At 42.7% G+C, this 24,930-nt stretch overlaps 1 protein-coding gene across 2 annotated transcripts in view; it reads right to left on the bottom strand.

Moving 5' to 3' along the window:
• Nucleotides 1-1,310: 1,310 nt before the first annotated feature.
• PMEPA1 (prostate transmembrane protein, androgen induced 1) overlaps nucleotides 1,311-24,930 on the bottom strand; it is a 98,485-nt gene continuing 74,865 nt past the window's right edge. For both annotated transcript variants that reach the window (XM_082271672.1, XM_082271673.1), the window contains 3 exons: nucleotides 6,375-6,529; nucleotides 4,086-4,139; nucleotides 1,311-2,546 (listed from right to left, as the gene is read on the bottom strand). In XM_082271672.1, coding sequence (XP_082127798.1) covers nucleotides 2,004-2,546; nucleotides 4,086-4,139; nucleotides 6,375-6,529 — 752 coding nt within the window. In that variant the 3' untranslated portion in view covers nucleotides 1,311-2,003. The remainder of the gene's footprint in view (nucleotides 2,547-4,085; nucleotides 4,140-6,374; nucleotides 6,530-24,930) is intronic.

Below are 24,930 nucleotides of genomic sequence, written 5' to 3'. Positions count from 1 at the left end.
AAGTCGGAGCGACTTGTGTCGCTCCTATTAGAACCGGTCCTGTACTACTCAATGGACCCAATGGTGCGCGACTTGCCAGGCTGACCAAGTCGCCTGGCAAGTCGTAATAGTGTGAACCAGCTCTTAGTGTTCTATACGAAGTCCTCAAAAAAAATAAAATAAAAATAAAAGGGTCAAGCAACAACCAATATTCAGTTCAGGAAGAAAATGCCATACTTGTTACCTACAACCGGACAGCAATGCCAAGATTAAAAGGTTAAGAAGGCAATTTTCAGTCGTGCTCATCGCACAAACAAAAATTGCCTGCAAAGTCCTTTATAAAACATAACACGGCAATGACATTCTTCCTGCCAATTCTTAGTGCCCATCAGGGAAACATACAACCAAAAAAATAATAAAAAAATAAAAATAAACAAAGAAATAATCTCAAAGCAATTTATTATATTTCCAATTAAATTCATAATTGGCCTAAATACTGTTTCTGGTCTCATAGGGAATGTTTGAACAGTACATTATGGGTCGTCTGCAAAAAGGGATATTTTTAATGCAATTTTTTTTTTCTTCTTTTTCCGAAGTTGCACATTCTTTCCTCCAACTGCCACAAAATTAAACTTCCATACCAAAAACTTAGCAAAGTAGTTGTTCCCTTTAAAAAAATGTCAGTTACCTATGGACAGTGTAGGTAGCCACCTTGTGGGTGGGAATAGTTCGATGTATAAAGTGACAAAATCACTACAATTTGGCAAGCTTTATTTTTTTTTTTTCTTGTGGAATTTAATAAAAATGGCTTCCTTAAGTGTCTATAGGTAACCAGTAATTTAAATGCACAGTGTGTAAAAACATTTAATCAAGGCAGGGCGAAACAAAAAAAACATTTGCTGAAAACGTAAATAGAAGTCAATGAGTTGTAGTTTGAAAACAAGATGAAAAATTCTAAAAAAAATGCATGGTTACGACCCAAGACAATGACAGCCAAACTGTATTATAAAAAAAAAAAAAAATCCTCATCTTTAGAAACCTAACAAAATTCATCAGCGCTGCACATATCCCTTTTTTAATCGTTTGTCATTTTCTATTTTGGGTTGTTTGTGGTAGACTTGATACATTGTTTCTAACACAAGCACTGGTATAGTCATATCAAAAAATAGTGCAAAATTTAAATATTTATATAAATAATCCTAAAACTGCTGTTTTTCTCTCTCGCCATTATACAACACACTTTTTGAGTTGGCATTCAAACAACCCTCCCACCCCCCACACCCACAAAAAAAAAAAAAAACGTTAAAAAAAAAAAAAAAAAAAAAAATCGGTTTGCTCTTTAAAACTTTTTTTTTTGTCCATTTCTGACGCAAACATCCCAAAAGTGTATAGGCCCTTTTCGAATACAAAAATACACTTCCCCCTCACTCATACTTTTTCTCTTTTATATATATATATATTGCAAGACTTTTAAACAAATAGTTTTTTTGTGCAAATATTTCAGGATTTGTTTTCCTTAATGTTTAAGTGAGCTATTAAGAAAAAAAATAAAAAATAAAAATTTATAGATATAAGTTGGGTGGGGTATATAGGAATAAGCATACGCTGCTCTGCTTTTAAAAATTAAAAGAAAAAAAAAAAAAACAACGTAAAAAAAAAAAAAAAAAAAAAAAAAAAAAAAAGAGCAACGGAGTTGAAGGATTTTTTTTCAAGACATAGCTAAACATATAAACATTTTCAAGCTTCTTTCGCTTGTGCATTCAAACCAGACATAACAGGTAAATATTTATACAGCAAGAAGAGAACAAAAAAGGGAAAAAAAGGCTTTCCCCTTTTCACCCCGACTTCCCCTTCAAAAGTTTTTTTTTTTTTTTCTGGTGCCCAAATAGTTGCCAGACATACGCACAACAAAGTGGTATTGAGGGCCGAACTGACAACAAAAACGGACCAGCTAGAAGTGCAGTGTTTATTGAATTGTTTTTCTCTTTTTTTTTTTTTACGTTCGGTCTTTTTTTTTTTCAATTCTAAAACAGCTGTCCTTTTTGCTTGTCCTTATCTTTGCTCCTCGTTGCTGTGCTGTCATGACCATTGCTTTGCAAATGTAGTCTGTTGTGTTCCAATATGGAGGGCGTGCCCATGTTTTGCTGCTGGTGCTGGTAAAAAGAGGATCCCGGGTAATGACCTATGACCTCGCTGTAAGTAGGGGGAGGACCTTCCATCCTGCCGTTGCTGCCGTAGGAAGTGGCGCTCACTCCGGAGTTGCTGCTGGGCGGACAGGGGCCTCCGTAGACCGAGCTGTCGATTAAGTCACTGTCGAAGATTGTTCGGTTTGGGGGAGCCCGCACAGATTCTCGGTTCAGTTCCATTTGCTGCTCAGGGTCACGAAGCTGCAACGTACAGGGACCCTGGTAAGGCGGTGGTTCCTCGCCGTCCGATAGGGAGATGGTAGGCGGAAGGTCAATCTCGTGCTGTATGTACGGGTAGGTGGGCTGGAAACGGCTGAAGCGATCTCGCTGGAGGAAGGGTGGGATGCTGAGTCTGTCCGAGGGTCTGGGTGTGTATATGTGCTGTAGGGTTACAGGAAAAACAATCCAGATTATTTTTTGGAGGGCTTGAAAAACAATACAATAGTCAATTCAGAAGCCACAGACTGTGGGGAAAAAAATATAAATACTTCCTACACAGAAGTTTAAAAATTATTCCAAATGAAAACCATTCTCCCTTAAAGTGGTTGTAAACCTCAGGTGTTAAATATGAACAAAGCACGTCCCTCTATAGTGTGTACTTCTCTCAATCCAGAGCACCAAGTGTCATTTCTGTCTGCTGCTTCGTTCCTCTGCTATCAGCATGAATCACTTCCGACAAGTTTTTCTGACACCAAGGGAAAAATGATGACAGGGGAGGAAGCTCCACCACACAATGTGATTGATAGCCTCAGCTCTGTCCCTGTGTGCTATATAGTGATGTGCTCAGGCGCATTGGGGATTGTAGTCCCAACCCACCTGAGCAATCCCACCGAGAAGCCGAAACTGCACACCGCTACCATGGACAGTGAGGTATTTCTCGGTCTGTGCAGCTGCCTAGGTTTTGGGTGCCAGGCATTGGTCTTGGCTGCCTAGGCTTTGGGTGCCAGGCATTGGTCTTGACTGCCTAAGTTTTGGGTGCCAGGTACTAGTCTTGGCTGCCTAGGTTTTGGGTGCCGGGCATTGGGCTTGGCAGCCTAGGTTATGGGTGCCAGGCATTGGTCTCGACAGCCTAGGCTTTGGGTGCCAGGCATTGGTCTTGACTGCCTAAGTTTTGGGTGCCAGGCATTGGTCTTGACTGCCTAAGTTTTGGGTGCCAGGTACTAGTCTTGACTGCCTAAGTTTTGGGTGCCAGGTACTAGTCTTGGCTGCCTAGGTTTTGGGTGCTGGGCATTGGGCTTGGCAGCCTAGGTTTTGGGTGCCAGGCATTGGTCTTGACTGCCTAAGTTTTGGGTGCCAGGTACTAGTCTTGGCTGCCTAGGTTTTGGGTGCCAAGCACTGGGCTTGACTGCCTAGGTTTTGGGTGCCAGGCATTGGTCTCGACAGCCTAGGCTTTGGGTGCCAGGCATTGGTCTCAACTGCCTAGGTTTTGGGTGCCGGGCATTGGTCTCAACTGCCTAGGTTTTGGGTGCCGGGCATTGGTCTCAACTGCCTAGGTTTTGGGTGCCGGGCATTGGTCTCAACTGCCTAGGTTTTGGGTGCCGGGCATTGGTCTCAACTGCCTAGGTTTTGGGTGCAGCTCTGCCTGTGTAACGAACTATCGCCGGGTCCCGGCGGACATAGAGCCTGCTGGACCCGCTGATCGGCTTCTGCTGTGCACAACCACAGCGGAAGCGAGCCTCTGGCGACGCACACGATATCCGGAGATGCAGGATCATGTGTGTGTGTAATATATATATATATATATCGTGTGTGTGTGTGTGTGTTGAAAAAACTGCCAATTGCTCCCACCCCTCTCCTTATGTATGATAGAAAAATAAAAAACAAATTAACAAATTGGTTTATGAAAATTAGGTCAATAACATTTTACGTTGCGTTGAGCAGACTCCGCCTCTGATCAAAGCATTCAGTGGACCATCTTACCTCTGCTACGCCGTTTCCTGAAACTGTGCTGTCCGAAGGCCACAGGCTTCCTTCCTGCGACAAAAAAGAAAACCTGTATGAGTGTCTCATGAAACTTTGATTGTTCCCTACTCCGGAAACAGACTGACTGGTCAGATAAATTTCTCATCTTGCTGTAAAAGGTAACCGACATGTGCATGCAAAATGTAGAAGAATTTCCTCCTCCATAAAAACACACTAGATTTGTTTTAGTTTTTTTTTTTTATTTCCAGTCAGCTGTCAAAAATGACTATGTAATTGCCCCCCACAGGGCAGGGGTTAGCTGCTCATTTTGTCTAGGGCAGGGATAGGCATCCTTGGTACTCCATCATTGCTTGCCTTTATCCGGCTCTCTTCCTCCCACTGACAGCAGCAATGGGGCACTTTTCCTTCTACTGATACGAGTCACTATTACTCCTACTGACCCCAATCCTGGGGCACCATTTCTCCCACTGATATGAAGCAATATTCTTCACACTGGCCCCAATGATGGGACACCATTGCTCCCCACTTGAGAGCAAATGATGGGACACCATTGCTCCCCACTTGAGAGCAAATGATGGGACACCATTGCTCCCCACTTGAGAGCAAATGATGGGACACCATTGCTCCCCACTTGAGAGCAAATGATGGGACACCATTGCTCCCCACTTGAGCAAATGATGGGACACCATTGCTCCCCACTTGAGCAAATGATGGGACACCATTGCTCCCACTTGAGCAAATGATGGGACACCATTGCTCCCACTTGAGCAAATGATGGGACACCATTGCTCCCACTTGAGCAAATGATGGGACACCATTGCTCCCACTTGCACCAATGGCAGCACACTATTGCTCCCACTTGCATCAATGATGGGACACTATTGCTATCCACTTGAGCAAATGATGGGACACTATTGCTCCCCACTTGCACCAATGATGGGAAACTATTGCTCCCAATGACACCATTTAGCATGCTTTTTCCCCACTGACACCAATGATGGGGCACTATTCCTCCCACTAATACCAATGATATAACATTGGTAATGTCCACATACACCAGGACGTTTTCTAATTCTACTAGGGAAAGCCAGGCCCCCATAAAAACTGAAGGACCGCAAACTGACCCCTTGTTTAGAAAGATTGGAGACCCCTGGTCAAAGGGTAGGTATTAAAAAGAAATACTTACCTTATTCCTCATTTCGCAGGTCACCCACGCTCTTCACTGCTTCTAGTACGAGGGCTGGTCCTCGATTTTCTCATGTAGAATGCAGGACCACTAGTCAGTCCTACATTCTACAGGCTAACATCAGAGTGGCCATGACCAAATGAGTGGCGAGGATGAACCACTTCCTGGGATTGGTTGTATGGCGGGGGAAGCCTGCGGTAGCATGGAAAAGGGTAAAAACTTTGCTTTACTTCTTACCCCTGGAATAAACAAACTGGTAGCACTGCAGAAAGGGCCACTACATAGTAATTTCTGACTGCTGACTTCAGATTTAAAATACAATAAAAAGGCAAAACCTTTTTTAGTGTTGGATAGAGTGGAGAGAGTGGAGAGAGATTAGAACCCGTCAGTTTGTATGGCTGTCTGTGCCCCCGTTAGGGAGATTCACCCTCTCTATTTTTGTTGTTTACCATTATCGTTGAAAGTGAAGGTAAAAGTAAAATCGCAAATGTTGGGTTGTCCCTAGAAAAGTAATAAAGGGGAAATCTTCCAATGGGGACACTAGTTCTGGTGACCTGGGGGTCCCCAAGGAATTTCCTTAATTTGAAGGGATTTCCTCTAACTTCCTGTTTGGCTATGGAACAGGAAGTGAGGGGAAATGTTTACAAAGGACAAAAATCGGACTGGGGTTATATAACCCTCCCTTGCACTATCCAAAATCAAAGTTTTGCCTATAATTCTACTTTAATAAAATTCTGCCCAATGCCATGGTATGAGATTTAAGCTGACCGCACCCATAGAGTTCTGAATTGGAGATTAAATGACGCAAAATGGAAAGCTGCAGGAATTTAGGACACATACGAACTCCAAAATAACCAAAAGTCTAAACGCCAACATTGGCAACATTGGTAACCACAACGTAAATCAGATGTTTTTGAAGAGCATTACATAGCCTAAACACCCCAAAAAAAAAAAAAAAAAAAAAAAAAAAAAAAAAAAACTCTGCTATCAACTATTGCTTAATTTCATCTATCACACAAAACGGCTATCAAATCACATTGGGTCCTGATTAATTGATTGGCCGAAGCCTTTGCTCAACAGGTTGCAAGGAACTTCCTTACCGAAGACAGGTTCTCTTCTCGCCTCCTTCCTTGGCTGTGTCGGTGAATGAACGATCGTGCTGAAAGCTTGTAGTGATTTAGGAGACACGTTATTACCACGACCATAACCATCATGACCACCACAATGATGATTATCTGAACGAACTCCAGCTCCGCTGCAAACAAAAAAATGGAAGATTACTCAACTGTTTAGTTTACAGGCAATAAGCATCAGAAATGTGAAATCAGGATTGGGTAATGATTCTATAAACAGACCTGTTGTATTAATTGAAAGAGTCAGCCCCACTCATTTGTATGGAGTCTTTATTACTTTGTTTTTAGCCAATACCACGACTGTCTGTTAGAATAATCTGCACTACTGGAGGACTCTGCTCCTTCCTCGAACTCCCCTCCCCTGAAATGCTCTGTACTGCTGGAGGACTCTGCTCCTTCCTCTAACTCCCCTCCCCTGAAATGCTCTGTACTGCTGGAGGACTCTGCTCCTTCCTCCAACTCCCCTCCCCTGAAATGCTCTGCACTGCTGGAGGACTCTGCTCCTTCCTCCAACTCTCCCTGCCTGAAATGCTCTGTACTGCTGGAGGACTCTGCTCCTTCCTCTAACTCCCCTCCCCTGACATGCTCTGCACTGCTGGAGGACTTTGCTCCTTCCTCTACCCAACTCTTTTCCTGAAATACTCTGTACTGCTGGACGACTCTGCTCCTTCCTCTATCTAACTCTCCTCTCCTGAAATACTCTGCTATGCTGGATGACTCTGCTCCTTCCTCTATCCAACTATCCTCTCCTGAAACATTCTGTACTGCTGGAGGACTCTGCTCCTTCCTCTACCCAACTCTCCTCTCCTTAAATACTCTGTACTGCTGGAGGACTCTGCTCATTCTATATAAAAACTCTGCTCTCCTGAAATACTCTGCTCTTTCTATATAAAACACTCCTCTCCTGAAATACTCTGTACTGCTGGAGGACCCTGCTCCTTCCTCTATCCAACTCTCCTCTCCTGAAATACTCTGTACTGCTGGAGGACTCCGCTCCTATATAAAACTCTCCTCTCCTAAAATACTCTGCACTGCTGGAGGACTCTTCTCCTTCCTCTAACTCTCCCTAAAATTCTCTGTACTAGTGGACTCTGCTCCTTTCCCTGACTCTCCACTAGCTTCTATTCCTTTTTAATAATTTTGGAGGTCTCCACCCTCTCCACTAGCCAAGGTACTTTACAACACAAGTTAACAGTTGGCTAGTCCAGACTGACACGGTGGGGGACCTTTAACTGGCTAGGTTGTAGTGCATTCATTAGGGGCATGATGGGGTGTGACAGCCCTTTAAATTTCCACAGACAAAACCGACGTACAGACAATATAAGCATGCTTGTAAATAGTACTTATAAACTCAAATAGATATCCTTCATACCCAACCACCATCTTCAGTCCATGGTCAACTCGAGTGCCCGCCTGAAGCTAGAGGGTTACGCTGACCTTTAAGGTGCTTTGTTACAATATCCAGACACTAAAAGCCTGCCAACTCCAACACTATAAACACCGGCGTCTGGGAGAGTTGGTGATAACCCATCTAATCATTAACCAATAAAGAAAAACAGCGTTTGTTGCCAAACCGTAAAGACACGACATTTAAAGGCTCTTGTGATTTTAACTCTATAAAACTTTAGCCATACAAGCTGCCCAACTTGAATTCCTTTTCCTAAAGATTCTCCAGTCAAGATTTACACATTTGAAAGAATTCAACGTGGCTTTCAAGCAAATGTATTTTAGGTTTTGCAAGTCCATAAAGCAGGGTTTCTCAACTAGGGTTCCTCTAGAGGGGTTCCTTAAAGGAGGACCTCCAGTCTCCCCTCAAAGACATAATAAAAGTCAGCAGCTACATATACTGTATCTGCTGACTTATCATAAGGACACTTACCTGGTCCAGGGATCCAGCCATGCCCTCACCTGAACCAATTCTTCCCAAGGGAAACCGCAAGAAAAGCCTTGTGGCTTTACAGCCGGTTTCCAGCTGTGCATGTGCGAGCCGCTCTGCGCCTTGTGAATGGTCCCATAGCATTCTGGGACCTGTAGTGTGTCCTGGAAGACTGCGGGGAAAGGCTGGGGGTGCTAAACTTCTGGCTCGCATCGGAAATGGGAGTGGGTACCTGTCAAAACCAGGAACACACCCCCCCCCCCCAACCCCTTAAAAAGTGCCAAATGTGACAGTGGAGGTGGGGAGATGGGGGGAGAGACACGCATTGAATGTCGAAAGACATTGGCCGGTTCAAAAACAATGTCCGCCTGTGTGTATGTCAGCCGGTCCAACAGAAGCCAGGCAAGCATCATGGAAAACCAGCAGCCTACCGGCTCCAGATCATCGCCAATGGCTGACAGCACTGATCAGAACACAACAGCTCAGCAGGGGAAATAGCTGCACTAATATCGGACTGTAATGGCACTTTTCCACTGCAAGTATTGGCTCGGCTCTACTCGGCCCGGTTTGCTTTTCCACTGCTGGTACCGCATGGTACGGTGTTGGAACGGTTCGGTACGGTATGGTATGGTTTGCTTTTCCACTAAAGTAGTACTAAAGTTAAGTGGGTGGGATAACAACGGGGTAGGTGGGATTCTCTGACCAATCAGTGGCTAGTAGTGACTGCATGCACAGGATTGTGGGATATGGTACCGGGTATGGTACCTCTTGGAACCACAATCAAGGTGGTACTGTTTTTGAGAGCCGTACCGTTCGGTTCCATGCATTGGAAAAGCGCCGCCATACCAAACTGAACTGAACCGTTCCTACACCATACCATGCGGTACCAGCAGTGGAAAAGCACAAAAGCGAGCTGAACCATTGGGTTCCATGCAGTGGAAAAGCGCCATTAGGCTACGTTCCCACCCGTGCGGGCATTCGTGCTGGAAAGAGCCCATTCATTTGAATGGGCTGACGTGCCCCGCCACACGCAGCAATAAAGTATAAGCACTATTTTTGAAATCGCAGCCCACGCGGGAACAGAGGTTACCAGTGTGGGTGAAATTTCCAGTGCAGGCGGTGTGCCATTAGGTTCAATGGATCCCGCTTTTTGCTGTATGGGTGGTTGCGGCTGCGGGAATTTGTGCAGGTCCCGCAGTGACACCACCCGCACAGTTGTAAAACTAGCCTTAGTACAGCGGCTCCTGCCAGAGCTTTCATTTTTTATTTTCTGTTCAACTCGCTGGTTAACATTATTAATGTGTACCAGGCTTAAAAGAGGAGTCGCCCCCCCCCCCCCCCCAACCAAAAAAATGAAAAGTCAGCAGCTACAAATATTGTAGCTGCTAACCTTTTATATTAGGACACTTAGCCTGCAATGTCGGCTCTTGGGTGCTGCCGCCACCACTCGTAAAGGAAACCGGAAGTGAAGCTTTTCGTCTTTACAGTCGGTTCCCTATTGCGCATGCGGGAAGCGTGCCGTGCTTTCTAACTGGCCCGGCGGTGGAGGAACTTCCGAGGAATCTTGCTGCAGTGAGGTCTCCCGGAAGTGGGGACAGGTACCTATCAAAACCAGGTACCCGCTACTCCGAAGGGTGCCAAATCTTGGATGGAGCTCCGCTTTAGGGAGCATTCTTCACACCAATGTATCACGAGTTGTATTTATCATTATTAGCAGGGGTTCCCTGAGACTGGGAGGCTATTGCAAGGGTTCCTTTGTGTTGAAAAGGTTGAGAAAGGCTGCCATGCCACCTGCCATTCATTTGTAGAAACTCCTCAAAATCCCCAAAAAGATTTTTTTATTCCCTAGAAGAAATTCAGTGATAAGCTGACACGTCACAATACGATTGCACAATCTAAGACACAATTGTGCAAATATGCAAATACAATTGATGCGATACACTTATGAGAACTAAAGGTTGTAGGAAATCAAATGGCAGAAGGAGGGGAAATTTGACCTGTAGAACCAGGAAGATTGTATGAAAGATCTAAAGCAGAGGTCTTCAAACTATGGCTCTCCAGCTGTTCAGGAACTACAATTCCCATCATGCCAGGTCATGTCTGTGAATGTCAGAGTTTAACAATGCCTCATGGGATGTGTAGTTCCACAACAGCTGGAGGGCCGTAGATTGAGGATCCCTGATCTAAAGACTTGTGTCTGAATAAGTCCTTTTCCTCCCATCTGAAGATAACTGAACAATTGCAGACAATGTCCGATATTAGTCACATGTTAAGCAAAAGCAACAATCCCTTCCGCAGGAGCAGTTCACACTGTTAAAATGGAAAGTTCTTTTTCCAGGGCCTGGCTTGGGGCAGGGCCTGCGTTCTAAGTTTTTATTTTTCATTGCAGCTACGCAGCAAGACAGGCCACACACACTACAATGTGCCACTAAGCCTATACTTAGACTAACACTAGCCTCCATGTAAAGCCGAGGCCTTTCTGCAGGATACAATATGGTCATCGCCTAAGCTGCCCGACTGACTGGCTGCATTTAGAGATTTCTATAGCTCCGGGGTTTTTAAAACAAAAACCCTTCAATTTCCTTAAGACCAGGGACCTTTAGCGGGGGCCGGCAGGAGCTGCAGTCGCACAGTGCGGCGGTGATTAAAGCCTCTTATATGTTGGCAGTGGCTGTGGTTTGCAACTCTCTCAGAGTACATTTCACATGTAATTGCCCTGCCCTTGTCAGGCCGACCAGTGATTCACAGACTCGGAGCTGGCAGCGATATAAAGAGTCCTTTAATGTAGGATCCAGCCCTTGGGAGTGCGCTGCCCTCCTCCCCTATAGCCGAGACAGCCTGGGAGCAGACACTACAAGTTCAGTACAGCTCGCCCCCTCAGCCTTGGCAAATAACTTCGCTAACTACCAGCATCCTCCGTGTGACAACAGTCTCTGCTACATGCTTGGCCTCAGAAAACTGCTTTGGACTAAACAAGGGGGGGGGGGGGGGGGTCTCCAGCCTTTTCTGTGTGAGGGCCACATTATAATTTGAGGCCAAAAAAAAAAAAAAAAAAAAACTACATACATTTATAAATGAGTAAAATGTAAATAATGTGCTGCATGAAAAAACCTCAGATTAGAAGGCTCCAATCCCACCATAAATCCCCCCCACCCCAAATACTTCAGCTTCAGTTGGTCTCCGATTCTGGTGGAGGCCCTTACATCAGGGCCTCCATCAGAATCAGAGACCAACTGATCCGATTCCTCAGACTGAGAATATGCCGCTTATCCTAGCTGCAGGTCAGATAAAATCTTGTAGTGGGTAGTGGTCTATAAAAATAAACAGGAGGCTAAGAGGTCTACATCAGCCTTTTTCAACTAATGTGCCCAGGCACCCCGGGGTGCCTTGAGGTTTCTTTTAGGCATTTTGCTTTAGCAAAATGCCTAAAAGATTGGCCAAAAATTGTATACAAGCCGGCGAATGGATGAAGCCTGCCTTTTAGTTACAAAACGCCACAGGATAATATTGTGCACCATTACAACCTTCTAGCTGCTGGCGTCCCAATGACCAATGACATCATCAGCTGATCTTTAACAGGTCAGTCACCTGCAGACCATCCTTGTACCCCCCCCCCCCGCCACCCCTCTCTCCATCAGCGTTGGGGTCACATTAGCTGAAGAGAAACATTGGCGTACTAGTCAGGACCAGTTTGCAAAAGTTGACTTGCTTCGAAAGAATAAATCCCCTCTAACGTTGGGTGTTCTACGTGTTTGGATGTTGCTGCATTGTGTAAAAACTATTAGAATAGGTTTTTACATTTTTGAATGGGGAGGCTTGAGACTCTCCATTTTTAAAAAGGGTGCCTTGAGATTTCCATGATATTTAAGGCTACGTTCACATCTTGGCGTTGCTATTTACAGGCGTTTTTAGGCGTTTTTTCAGGCGTTTTTAGGTTGACTAGTAACCAATGGAAAAAAATAAAAACGCCTGTAATCTGCCCAAAAAAGAAGCTCATGTACTTTTTTGAGCGTTGGGCGTTTTGCTTAAAACGTCAAAACGCTCAGATGTGAACAGGGGCCATTGAAATGAATAGGATTTGTCTAGTTGGGCATTTTTTGAGCTGATCCTAGAGCAGAAAAACTCCCCAAAAATGCCTACATGTGAACTTAGCCTAAAGGGTGCCTCGACTGAAAAAAAAAAAAAAAAAAAAAAGAAGTTGAAAAAAAGCTGGTCTACATGACCAGCTCAATGCAATATTATAACCTTTTCTTTTTCTTTTAAACATTTTATACTTGACTCCTCTGTGCAGTTGGTTTTGCAAAGAGCAGTCCTGATCCTCCTCTTCTCAGGTCCCCCCGCTGGCGCTCCAGGCCAATGGCTCCCGCACACTGTACCTGTATCAATCAGTGGGACGACAGGGAAGGTAAACTGACCACGCTAGCATGTATTGGCTACCATGTTTAGCGTGGTCGGTTTTATTACCAGGAAGATGGGAACTGGTAGGATCAACCAGGTAATAGAAAAGTACTGCAGGCACACCTAAAATAGTGAAACTAAAGTTTATTTTTATAGTTTTTCGAAGTTTACAAACACTAACAAAATGCACATTTAAGCCCCGTTCACATAGGGGCGATCCGACTTGGGGGGGCGACCTCCGAGGTCACGGTGCGAGCAGCGCGCCGCGACCTCGGAGCGGCCGGCACAGACTTCATAACATTGAAGTCTATGACGGTCGCTCCGGGTCGCCCCAAAGAAGCTCCGGACCCTTTTTCTAAGTCGGAGCAACTTGTGTCGCTCCTATTAGAGCGGGTCCGCAGCTTCCCTATGGAAGGCGACCTACGGCGACCTGTGAGGCGACCAGGTCACCTCACAGGTCGCCCCAGTGTGAACGGGGACTTAGAGCCGGTTCACACTGAGGCGACACGACTCCTTACTACTTCGGGGGTGACTTGTGCAGTCCCGTGCACCATGACTTCGGAGCGACTTGCAGGGACTTCACATAATGGAAGTCTATGCAAGTCGCTCCGAGGTCGCCCCGAAGTAGTACTTTTTCTAAGTCGGAGCGACTTGTGTCGCTCCTATTAGAACGGGTCCTGTAGCGGTCAATGGACCGTGAGGGAGCGCGACTTGTCAGGCTGACAAGTCGACTGACAAGTCGCGCTAGTGTGAACCGACTTAGGCTCCTTTCACACGATTGGACCGATTAGGTCCGACTGTCCATTTTTCAGGCGGACCTCATCCGACAAGATCCCCTGAAAACAGATGGATAGCGATAGGCTCACCATCCGTTCAGTGGATGGGATCGGATGAAAACGGACATGCTGTCACAGCGCTGTCCATATTATATAAACATGAAGCGTTAGCGTCACGTCGCTTCAAAATTGAAGCCTCGTGTCGAGTCAGGAGGCGTTTGAAGCCTTTCAAGTCTATAGTAAAGCTTCACAAAAACGCTCAGGCAGGCATTTGCAGCGCGTTAAGATCAGTTTATTTACTGTAATGTAATAAGAGTTTGTGGAGCAGTTTTAACGCGCATTAATGCTCATAATACGCTTCAAAACTGCACATAGGGTGTTTGGGGAGCTTTTTTTAACTCGTCAATGCTTGTAAAATGCCAATCTAATGCCAATACTTAACCTTATTGACGCCAGTCTAAAGCTGGATACACACTATACAACTTTTGTTAAGATTTACCTTCACTATGTAGTGCAAGGACCTGCCTGATTGCATACACATTGAAAGTGTTTAGATTTGACCTTGTATTATATGGTTTTGGTAAATCCAAGTGCCGGTTCACACTGAAGCGGCACGACTTCGGGGGGGCGACCTGTGAAGTCGCGTGCACCGCAACTTCGGTGCGACTTGCAGGGACTTCACATAATGGAAGTCTATGCAAGTCGCTCCGAGGTCGCCCCAAAGTAGTACAGGACTCTTTTTCTAAGTCGGAGTGACTTGTGTCGCTCCTATTAACCACTTGCCGACCGCCGCACGACTATCTACGTCGGCGGTCAGCCCCTCACAGGCAAAGTGACGTAGGGCTACGTCACTAGCTTGTGAGGGTCTAGGGAGCGAGCGCGCGCCGCCGGAGGCGCGCTCCCGCGTGGTCACGGACCCCCCCCGCGCGTGTGACCGGCGGACCCGATGTCCGCCGGCCACTCTGCGATCGGCGGGGGAGAGGGAGAAAGTCAGGCAGCTAGTGTAAACAAGCTGCCTGTCATTCTCCCCTCTGTATGAGAGCTGATCATATGGATCTACTATGAGGATCCGTTGATCACTCTGCATACAGCTGAAGCCACAGCCAATCACAGTTAGAATCACGCCCCTAGGGACACACACAGCCCCTCCCTTTCAAATAAAGTTAACCCCTTCACTACCAGTGTATTTTTACAGTAACAGTGCATATATATAGCACTGATTACTGTAGAAATGTCACTGGTAACCCCAAAAGTGTCAAAAATGTCAGTCAAGGGTCCGATCTGTCCGCCGCAATGTCGCAGTACCGCAAAAAAAAAAAAAAAAAAAAAAAAAAAAAAAAAAAAAAAAAAAAAAAAAATCGCAGATCGCCGCCATTACGCGTTAAAAAAAAAAACAAAAATGACAAAAATCTTTCCCTTAGTTAGTAAACGCAATAACTTTTGCGCAAACCAATCAAAATACGCTTTTTGCGATTTTTTTTTACCAAACATAGGTAGCATAAAACAAATTGGCCGAAAATGTTAAAAAATTTTGATTTTTACATTTTTTTTTGGGGGGGGAATTTCATATAAAAAAAAGGGAAAAATATTGCTATTTTTGCAAAATTGACGCTCTTTTTTTGTTTATAGCGAGTGATCAAAAAATCGCACAGGTGATCAAATACCGCCAAAAGAAAGCTCTGTTTGTGGGAAAAAAAAGGACGCCAAATTCGTTTAGGTACAGCGTCGCACGACCGCGCAATTGTCCGTTAAAGTCACGCAGTGACGAATCGCAAAATACCCCCTGGTCGTTTAGCAGCCAAATCCTCCGGGGCTTAAGTGGTTAAAACGGGTCCTGTGCTAATCAATGGACCGTGACTTGTCAGGCTGACAAGTAGCCTGACAAGTCACGGCAGTGTGAATGGGCTCTAAAGGAAAAAATCTAAAGACAATTGTATAGTGTGTATGGCCCATAACACCCATACGAACGCTATAGGAGCCTTTGTGAAGCATTAGAAATTGAGTGAAATGTGAAAAAGCCCTTATACTTTAGGAAGAACCAGGAGTCGGGTTCTGTCATCTTTTATATTGCATCAAGCACACAGATTAGCAGAAGACTGAATATGTCACGAGAGATAAAGCCGTCAAAGCAGAATTGTGCAAAAACCAACTGCCTGGCTGTCATGCCAACCCTCTTGTTTGTATACCGAGTCGCTGATCTAGAACAAGTATGCGGATAACGACTTGTGATGGACTTTCCTGATTAGCAGACTTCGAAGGATTGAAACACAAAAGAAGTTCACCTTCAGTGAAAACTGTAGGTCAAAACAATCAGATTCAGGGGTGTAGGCAGCAGAAAGGTAGAACTGATTCTTAGGCCCCTTTCACACTTATGCGACGCAATTTTACCGCAATTTTGCGGCGCGATTTTGAAAGCAATGGCAAGGCTATATGCCCCAAAACGCATTAAAATCATGGCAAAGTAGTGCAGGAACTACTTTGAAGTCGGTGCGACTTCAAAACGCACTGATATGAATGGGGCTCATTGAAAATAATGGAAAACTACTTGTCATGCGATTTTGCGGTCCAAAATCGCGGGACAAGTCGCACTAGTGTGAATGGGGCCTTACTGGTTATGTTGAATATAGCTTGACCCCCCCAAGCCGAGCCAATTGGGGTGGAAAACCACCAACTACATTAAAAGATTAGGTGGGAAGGCAACCATGAGGCCAAGTCCAGGAGATGTCCAAACAATGTAATTTGTCTATAATGTGGGATCCATGGATCATCAGATCCATTTCTGTTTTTTAAACCATTTAAATTTTTATTAACCACTTGACCTCCAGAAGATTCCCCCCCCCCCCTTTCATGACCAGGCCATTTTTTTGCGATACGTCACCGCGTTACTTTGAGTGCCAATTGCACGTTAATGCAACACTGTACCTAAATAAAATGTACGGTATGTATTTTTTTTCCACAAATAGAGCATCTTTTGGTGGTATTTGATCACCACTGCATTTATTTTTTTTTTGCGCTATAAACAAGAGAAAAAAAAAAAAAGAAGAGGGTATATATATATAAGAATTTTTTTTAATTTCCTGCTATAAAACATAAAAAAAAAAAAAATTAGGGCCAATATGTATTCTGCTACATGTTTTTGGTGTAAAAAAAATCCCAATAGGCGTATATTGATTGATTTAAACTAGCATTATAGGGTCTAGAATCTATGAGATTTATGTTGGAAGTTTTATTTATATTTTTTTATACTAGTAATGGCAGCGATCGGCGACTTAAGGCAGGATTGCGTTATTGCGGCGGACATTCTCACTTTCTGCGGAAACCAATGACACTAATACAGTGATTAGTGCTAAAAATATGCACTGTCACTGTACTAATGACTCTGGCTGGAAAGGGATTAACATCAGGGGACATCAAAGTGTTAACTGTGTGTCTAGCCAGTGTTAAAGGTCTTAAAAGAGGAGGAAGGGAATGGTTAACCCTTGCCAGCAGAGCCGGGACAAGGAGTGGGCAGGAGGGGGTAGTTGCCCTGGGTGCAGTGAAGCACAGGGGCAAAAAAGGATGCAGGATGGTACATCCCAATTCCATGGCTGTGTGTGTTTACTATGTATGGTGCAGGAACACAGAATCCATCCCCCCGTCAGAACGGGATCTGCCTTGTTTACATAGGCTGTTGTGTGAAAGTTTACAGATGATCGGTGGGTGCCAGAGGACAGAGTGCCGGATACCTGCAGATCAGCTTCTGCCGTGAACCACATCAGGAGCGGCATGCTCGCACGCCCCCTGCAGGCAGAAGTCTGGAATCACGCACTATATTATATATATATATTATATATATATACACACACACACACACACACACACACACACACACACACACACACACACACACGTGATACGGCACAAAGCTGCTGCCCTGTAGCAGTAAAACTGCTATAGGGCAGACGGCAAGTGATTTAAAGAGTCAACAACTGACTCTTTAAATCACTTGCCGATTGACTTGCAGATGACATCATACTTTCTGATATTTTACCATAGCATAGGAACCAAAATTCTTTGATCCAATGCCTGGAAAAAAAGATGACAAACGTAGTCAGCAGACCGCTTTTTGGACAACCAGCGCACAGTTAAGATTGCCCGACTGCCTGAAGTTCTCTAAATTATAACAAGGCATCATTTAACGATAAGCAGAGAGAGACTGTCGGACAGATAGACGCTTGGTGAAATATGCCATCTCATGCCAGCCCATCGCCCTGCGGCAGGAGAGTGTAAACATTTGTATATCGCTACTCAGTGAAGCGTGGGCATCAGAGAGACTGGAATCAGAATCTAATCTTGTTAGCTCTGGCTGTCTGCGAGGAGAGACGAAGGGGAAATCATTGGGATTCTGGTCAGTCTGCGCTTGCAACAGACGGTGATCCCATCATTTCACTTCTACAGGCCTTGTAAAAAAAAAAAAAGTTTGGTCCTCCTTTAGAAAAAAAAGCTACAGGAAATGAATCGGATTTGCCATGCAAAAGATCTAGGGCAGCTAATTTTTCCTCTTTCGACTGCCAAAAGATTAGTAATTCTGTCCGACAGCACATGATGCACACACCCCAACGCAAAGTAACCACAGGGTGACACCATTACTGCAGCTTCCTGGATCACCTCTCCGTCTGAGTGTGGATGAGCATCACCCGATTATCAGTTCATAGGTCATCTACGTGCTCTTCTTCCCTACGGTGTACCACCTAAAAATGCAATATGTGCAGTACAGCAAGCTGCTGCTACTAACTCCAACTGCTGCTACTTTAACTGCTCAACTCCTGCCGTTTACGAAATTACTGTATAGAGGTTTCAGCAGAAGTTTAGGCTACATACCCACCTTTTAAATGCTGCCTCCCCATTGCACTGCAATTTAAAATCTCTTCCCCCCCTAATTTTTTGATGTGGTCACATGACTGCAACCCTCTGCAGCTGGTGGGAGGGACCTCTTACCCCCCGACAACACCTAGCGCACCAGATGCTGGTACATGACAGCACTGCTCTATGGAATTCAGCTCCATTGTCAGCCCTCAACATTACAAAAGGACCGCCCCCCCCCTTTTTTTTCCCTCTTCCCCATTTTCTTAATCAGGGGACGGACTTTTGAGGAGCATTCATTTGCATAGATTTTCTTCTTTTGTATGTTTAACATATCATGAAGCAACTATATATTGTTTGCAATAACATCTATTTTGTTGTATAATGTATGGCCAGCCTTAGTTTGCATATATTTTCATCTTTTGAATGTTTAACATCATATGCTGTGATATGAAGCAACTACATATTGTTTGCAATAACATCTAATTTGTTCTTTACCAGCTGCATTGTTTGATAGAGTGAACAATCAAGTGGATCCTGAAGAAGCCCCATTTCGGGCGAAACGTGTCAATCGATAAAGTTTCGCATGCAGATTCTACTGTATATACTGAATGTTAAAATTTAATGTGGACATATACTTGTTAATGCGTTTTTAATGTAAAAATAAATGTGATTTTATGTAGGTTTCTTTTTCTTTGAGTTTAATTTTGGGCACATTAAAATATCCACATTTCCCCCAAGACCCTTTTTAGGGTACATGAGGGAGAGTTTTTCCTCTACATATTTTTACCGCTTTTTCTATGTGGTCATGTGACTGCAACCGTCTGTTGCATACATGACCACATAGACCACTATGAGGTCAAAGCTAAAACACTTTCACTTGTATCCAATTAGGAAGGCCTTTGTACTACATAGTTGAAGGTAAATTCCAAGAAAATTGGACAGAAAATTGTAAGAATATTGTATAATGTATGGCCAGCTTTAGTTTGCATATATTTTCTTCTTTTGAATGGTTAACATCATATGCTGTGATATTATGAAGCAACTATATATTATTGTTTGCAATAACATCAAATTTGTTCTTTACCAGCTGCATTGTTTGATATAGTGAACAATCAAGTGCATCCTGAAGAAGCCCCATTTCGGGCGAAACGTGTCAATCCATAAAAGTTTGCATTTGCATGCCGATCCTACTGTATATACTGAATGTTAAAATTTAATGCGGACATATACTTGTTAATGGGGGAAAATACGTTTTTAATGTAAAAATAAATGTGATTTTATGTAGGTTTCTTTTCGTTTCTTGAGTTTAATTTTGGGCACATTAAAATATCCACATTTCCCCCATGACCCTTTTTAGGGTACATGAAGTGTTTTTCCTCTACATATTTTTCCCCCTTTATTTTTCTATGTGGTCATGTGACTGCAACCGTCTGCAGCTGGTGGGAGGGACCTCTTAACCCCCGACAACACCTAGAGCACCAAATGCTGGTACGTGATGGCACTGCTTTATGGAATTCAGCTCTGTCCTCAGCCCTGCACATTACAAAGCCCCCCCCCCTGTCCCCCCCCCCTTTTTTCCCCTCTTCCCCATTTTCTTAAATAGGGTGACGGATGTTTGAGGAGAATTAGGCTGGCCATACATGTTCAATTTTCCTGTACAATTTTCTACTAGATTTACCACAAACCACATAATATGAGGTCAAAGCTAAACAACACTTTCACTTGTATCCAATTAGGCTGGCGTTTGTACTACATAGTTGAAGGTAAATTTTAAGAAAAGTGTACAGAAAATTGTAAGAAAAATTGTATAATACTGTATATGGCCAGCCTTAGTTTGCATATATTTTCTTCTTTTGAATGTTTATCATCATATGCTGTGATAATATGAAGCAACTACATATTGTTTGCAATAACATCTATTTTGTTCTTTACCAACTGCATTGTTTGATAGCGTGAACAATCAAGTGGATCCTGAAGAAGCCCCATTTTGGGCGAAACTTGTCAATCCACAAAGGTTTGCATATCCTACTGTATATACTGAATGTTAAAATTTGTAGCTGTGGACATATACTTTTATTAATGAGGGAAAATAAGTTTTTAAAGTTTTATGGAGGTTTCTTTTTTTTTTGTTTGTTTAATTTTGAGCACATTAAATATCCACATTTCCCCATAACCCTTTTTAGGGTACATGAGGAAAAGTTTTTCCCTCTACATCTTCCCCCCCCCTCATTTTTTATGTGGTCATGTGACTGCAAACGTCTTGCAGCTGGTGGGAGGGACCTCTTACCCTCCAACACTTAGAGCACTAGATACTGGTAGGTGACAGCACTGCTCTATGGAATTAAATTCCATTGTCAGCCCTGCACATTACAAAGGACCTGCCCCCCCCCCTTTTTTTTTTTCCTCTTCCCAATTTTCTTTATCAGGTGACGGATGTTTGAGCAAAATTAGTTTGCATATATTTTCTTCTTTTGTATTAACATCATATGCTGTGATATCATGAAGCAACTATATTATTGTTGTTTGCAAACACATCTATTTTGTTTTTTATCAGCTGCATTGTTTAATAGAGTGAACAATCAAGTGGATCCTGAAAAAGCCTCATTTTGGACGAAACGTGTCGATCCACAAAGGTTTGCATGCCGATCCTACTGTGTACACTGCATGTTGAAATTTGTAGCTGTGGACATATACTTTTATTAATGAGGGAAAATACATTTTTAATGTAAACGTAAATGTGATTTTATGTAGATTTCTTTTTGAGTTTAATTTTGGGCACATTAAATATCAATATTTCCCCATGCCCCCCTTTAGGGTACATGAGGAAGTGTTTTTCTCGATCTCTTTTACACCCTCATTTTTCTACACGAGGAAGTGTTTTTCTCTAAATCTTCCCCCCCCCCCTCATTTTTCTATGTGGTCATGTGACTGCAAACGTCTTAGAGGGGAAAGAGGTCCCGCCCACCAGCTACGACACCTAGAGCACCGGATGCCGACACGTGAAGTTACTGCTCTATGGAATTCGGCTCCGTTGTCAGCTCTGCACATTACAGAGGACCCGGGGCTTTGCACTCACGTGAAAAATTAAGCTTTTTCAAATTGCAGTTTAAGCTAAAATATATGCCTAGAGCACCGGACGCCGGTGTGTGATGTCACTGCTAAATGGAACTCGGCTCTATTGTTGGCCCTGCACATTACACAGAGGACCTGGGGCTTTCCAGGCACATTACAAAAAAAAAAAAAAAAAAAATGAAGGTATTTAAATTGCAATTTATGGTAAAATTTATGCAACACAATTGGGAGGCAGTATTTAAAAAGGCTCATGATGTATATATCTAGACTACTTTTATAGACTTCATTTTTTTAATGTTATTTTTATTTTACAAAAAAAAAAAAAAAAATTACAAAATATAATGAAGAAGGAAGAAAGAAGAAGAAAGAAGAAGAAAGAAGAAGAAAGAAAGAAGGAAGAAGGAAGAATCTGATGGTACAAGTACCACTATATCGATCTATCTAAATATATCTCTCTAGATCTATCTATATCTCTCTCTCTATCTATATATCTATCTCTCTCTCTGTATATCTATATATATATATATATATATATATATATATATATATATCCATCTCTCTCTCTCTCTCTCTATATCTATATCTATATATATCTATCTATCTATCTATCTATCTCTCTCTCTATCTATCTATCTATATCTCTCTCTCTATATATCCATCTATCTATATCTCTCTCTCTATATATCTATCTATCTATCTATATCTCTCTCTCTATATATCTATCTATCTATCTATCTATATCTCTCTCTCTATATATCTATCTATCTATCTATATCTCTCTCTCTATATATCTATCTATATCTCTCTCTCTATATATCTATCTATCTATATCTCTCTCTCTATATATCTCTCTCTCTATATCTATCTATATCTCTCGCTCTCTCTCTATATCTATCTATACCTCTCTCTATATCTATCTATACCTCTCTCTATATCTATCTATACCTCTCTCTATATCCCTCTCTATATCCATCTATATCCCTCTCTATATCCATCTATATCCCTCTCTATATCCATCTATATCCCTCTCTATATCCATCTATATCCCTCTCTATATCAATCTATATCCCTCTCTATATCAATCTATATCCCTCTCTATATCAATCTATATCCCTCTCTATATCAATCTATATCCCTCTCTATATCAATCTATATCCCTCTCTATATCCATCTATATCCCTCTCTATATCCATCTATATCCCTCTCTATATCCATCTAGATCTCTCTCTATCCATCTAGATCTCTCTCTATCCATCTAGATCTCTCTCTATCCATCTAGATCTCTCTCTATCCATCTAGATCTCTCTCTATCCATCTAGATCTCTCTCTATCCATCTAGATCTCTCTCTATCCATCTAGATCTCTCTCTCTCTATCCATCTAGATCTCTCTCTCTCTATCCATCTAGATCTCTCTCTCTCTATCCATCTAGATCTCTCTCTCTCTATCCATCTAGATCTCTCTCTCTCTATCCATCTAGATCTCTCTCTCTCTCTATCCATCTAGATCTCTCTCTCTCTATCCATCTAGATCTCTCTCTCTCTATCCATCTAGATCTCTCTCTATCCATCTAGATCTCTCTCTATCCATCTAGATCTCTCTCTATCCATCTAGATCTCTCTCTATCCATCTAGATCTCTCTCTATCCATCTAGATCTCTCTCTATCCATCTAGATCTCTCTCTCTCTATCCATCTAGATCTCTCTCTCTCTATCCATCTAGATCTCTCTCTCTCTATCCATCTAGATCTCTCTCTCTCTATCCATCTAGATCTCTCTCTCTCTATCCATCTAGATCTCTCTCTCTCTATCCATCTAGATCTCTCTCTCTATCCATCTAGATCTCTCTCTATCCATCTAGATCTCTCTCTATCCATCTAGATCTCTCTCTATCCATCTAGATCTCTCTCTATCCATCTAGATCTCTCTCTATCCATCTAGATCTCTCTCTATCATCTAGATCTCTCTCTATCCATCTAGATCTCTCTCTATCCATCTAGATCTCTCTCTATACATCTAGATCTCTCTCTATCCATCTAGATCTCTCTCTATCCATCTAGATCTCTCTCTATCCATCTAGATCTCTCTCTCTATATATATATATATCTATATCTATCTATATATCTATATCTACATCTACATCTACAGACAGAAGTTCCTTTTAATGTTTCAAAAGGTTCAGGTACCAAAATAGTATCCGATTTTGGAGCTATTACTATCTTTTTGCACATAATGATCTTTGTATGGACTAAGGCTAATTCAGATGACAGCAGAAACGGTACAAAATTTGTTTGTGTAAATGTCGCATATGTGCGGCATCAACATTTTTATGTCATGCTTAACTATTGCAAGCCTATAAGGTCCATGTTCATCCCATGAATCTCTTTTTATGATGAGCAGAATTATTCCCCAACCTTTTTTTCGGGAATGAAATTATGTAATTTGCATGTTTTCTCTCCATCACAAACCCAAAAAAACATAACCCTTCATTCCTCGTTTGAGAATAGCGTCTCACATCTTTTGAAGTTGGTAACCAACACCGATTATTTAACGCTGTAATTATTTTGGTGCTCATAAAAAAAAAAAAAAAAACGGCATTCTGGCTGCTAAAAAGAAAAATCCAATTTTAAAATGCGAACATTTACTTTGTGTCAAGATAAATATGACACTTAAAATTTCACAGGATTGTTAAAAATTTAAGTTGCTTAAATAATTAAAACTGCAATCCGAAAGACCTCCCGTTCATCACATAGATCGTCCTCTGTCTGCATGTGCCAGAATTATTGATTTTCATTCATTTTATTTTGTATAAAATGGAAAGCCTGCTCTGATGACCGCTCTTGCCCTTCTGCTTTGCCCCAGTTCAAAGGGCAATTTGAGAAGGCTGCAAGAGGCAGATATATGTTGTATTCTGCCTGCAAGACGAGCTGAAGTGTACTGTGGCAGCCAGGCGCAGGCAAGAGCCAGTCCCTTCCAGACAAGCGGAGGAGACCTATTTGCATAATGTCTAGACCGGCGGAACAGCTGCAGCTTGAAACATAAACAGCATCTCCAAGCGCCGGGCACCTGAAGGCAACGCCCACCAGGTGAGTGCGATACAGACGGCTAAACAATAAAAGCTTTTCATTTCATTATCTCTTTACTTTTTCCTTTTAACCATTCGACCTCTGGCACAACACACAAATGACTTTTTTTTATTTTTTTTACTTCTTCCTCCATCTTCAAAAACACAGCATGCTTCTTTAGGGGGTGAGGCGGCAAGCCAAGAAACGGCGCCGCACAGAAAACTTAAAATAAAAAAAAAAAAGAAGAAGTGGTATGGATGGCAGTGAAGCAAAACGTTTCAAGCTCAGAGCCACGCGGTGAGAATGGATGACAGCTTCTGTGGGCTCGAAAAGTACTTTGAGTGCCAAAGTAGGTAGATTTATAATTAGACAAGAGCAGGCGATGGATTTAGATTTGTACCCCAAATTTAATATCTAATAAAGTTAAAAAAAAAAAAATTGAAGAAAGGAGAGGGCTAGACTCCCAAAAAGACACCGAGTGCTGTATCAGGAC

Source organism: Pelophylax lessonae (genome assembly GCF_965119305.1).
Source record: "Pelophylax lessonae genome assembly, chromosome: 11".
NCBI classification, from domain to species: Eukaryota; Metazoa; Chordata; class Amphibia; order Anura; family Ranidae; genus Pelophylax; species Pelophylax lessonae.
The sequence above is the reverse complement of the archived record's forward strand: the minus strand, read 5'-3'. Positions and strand labels throughout refer to the sequence as shown.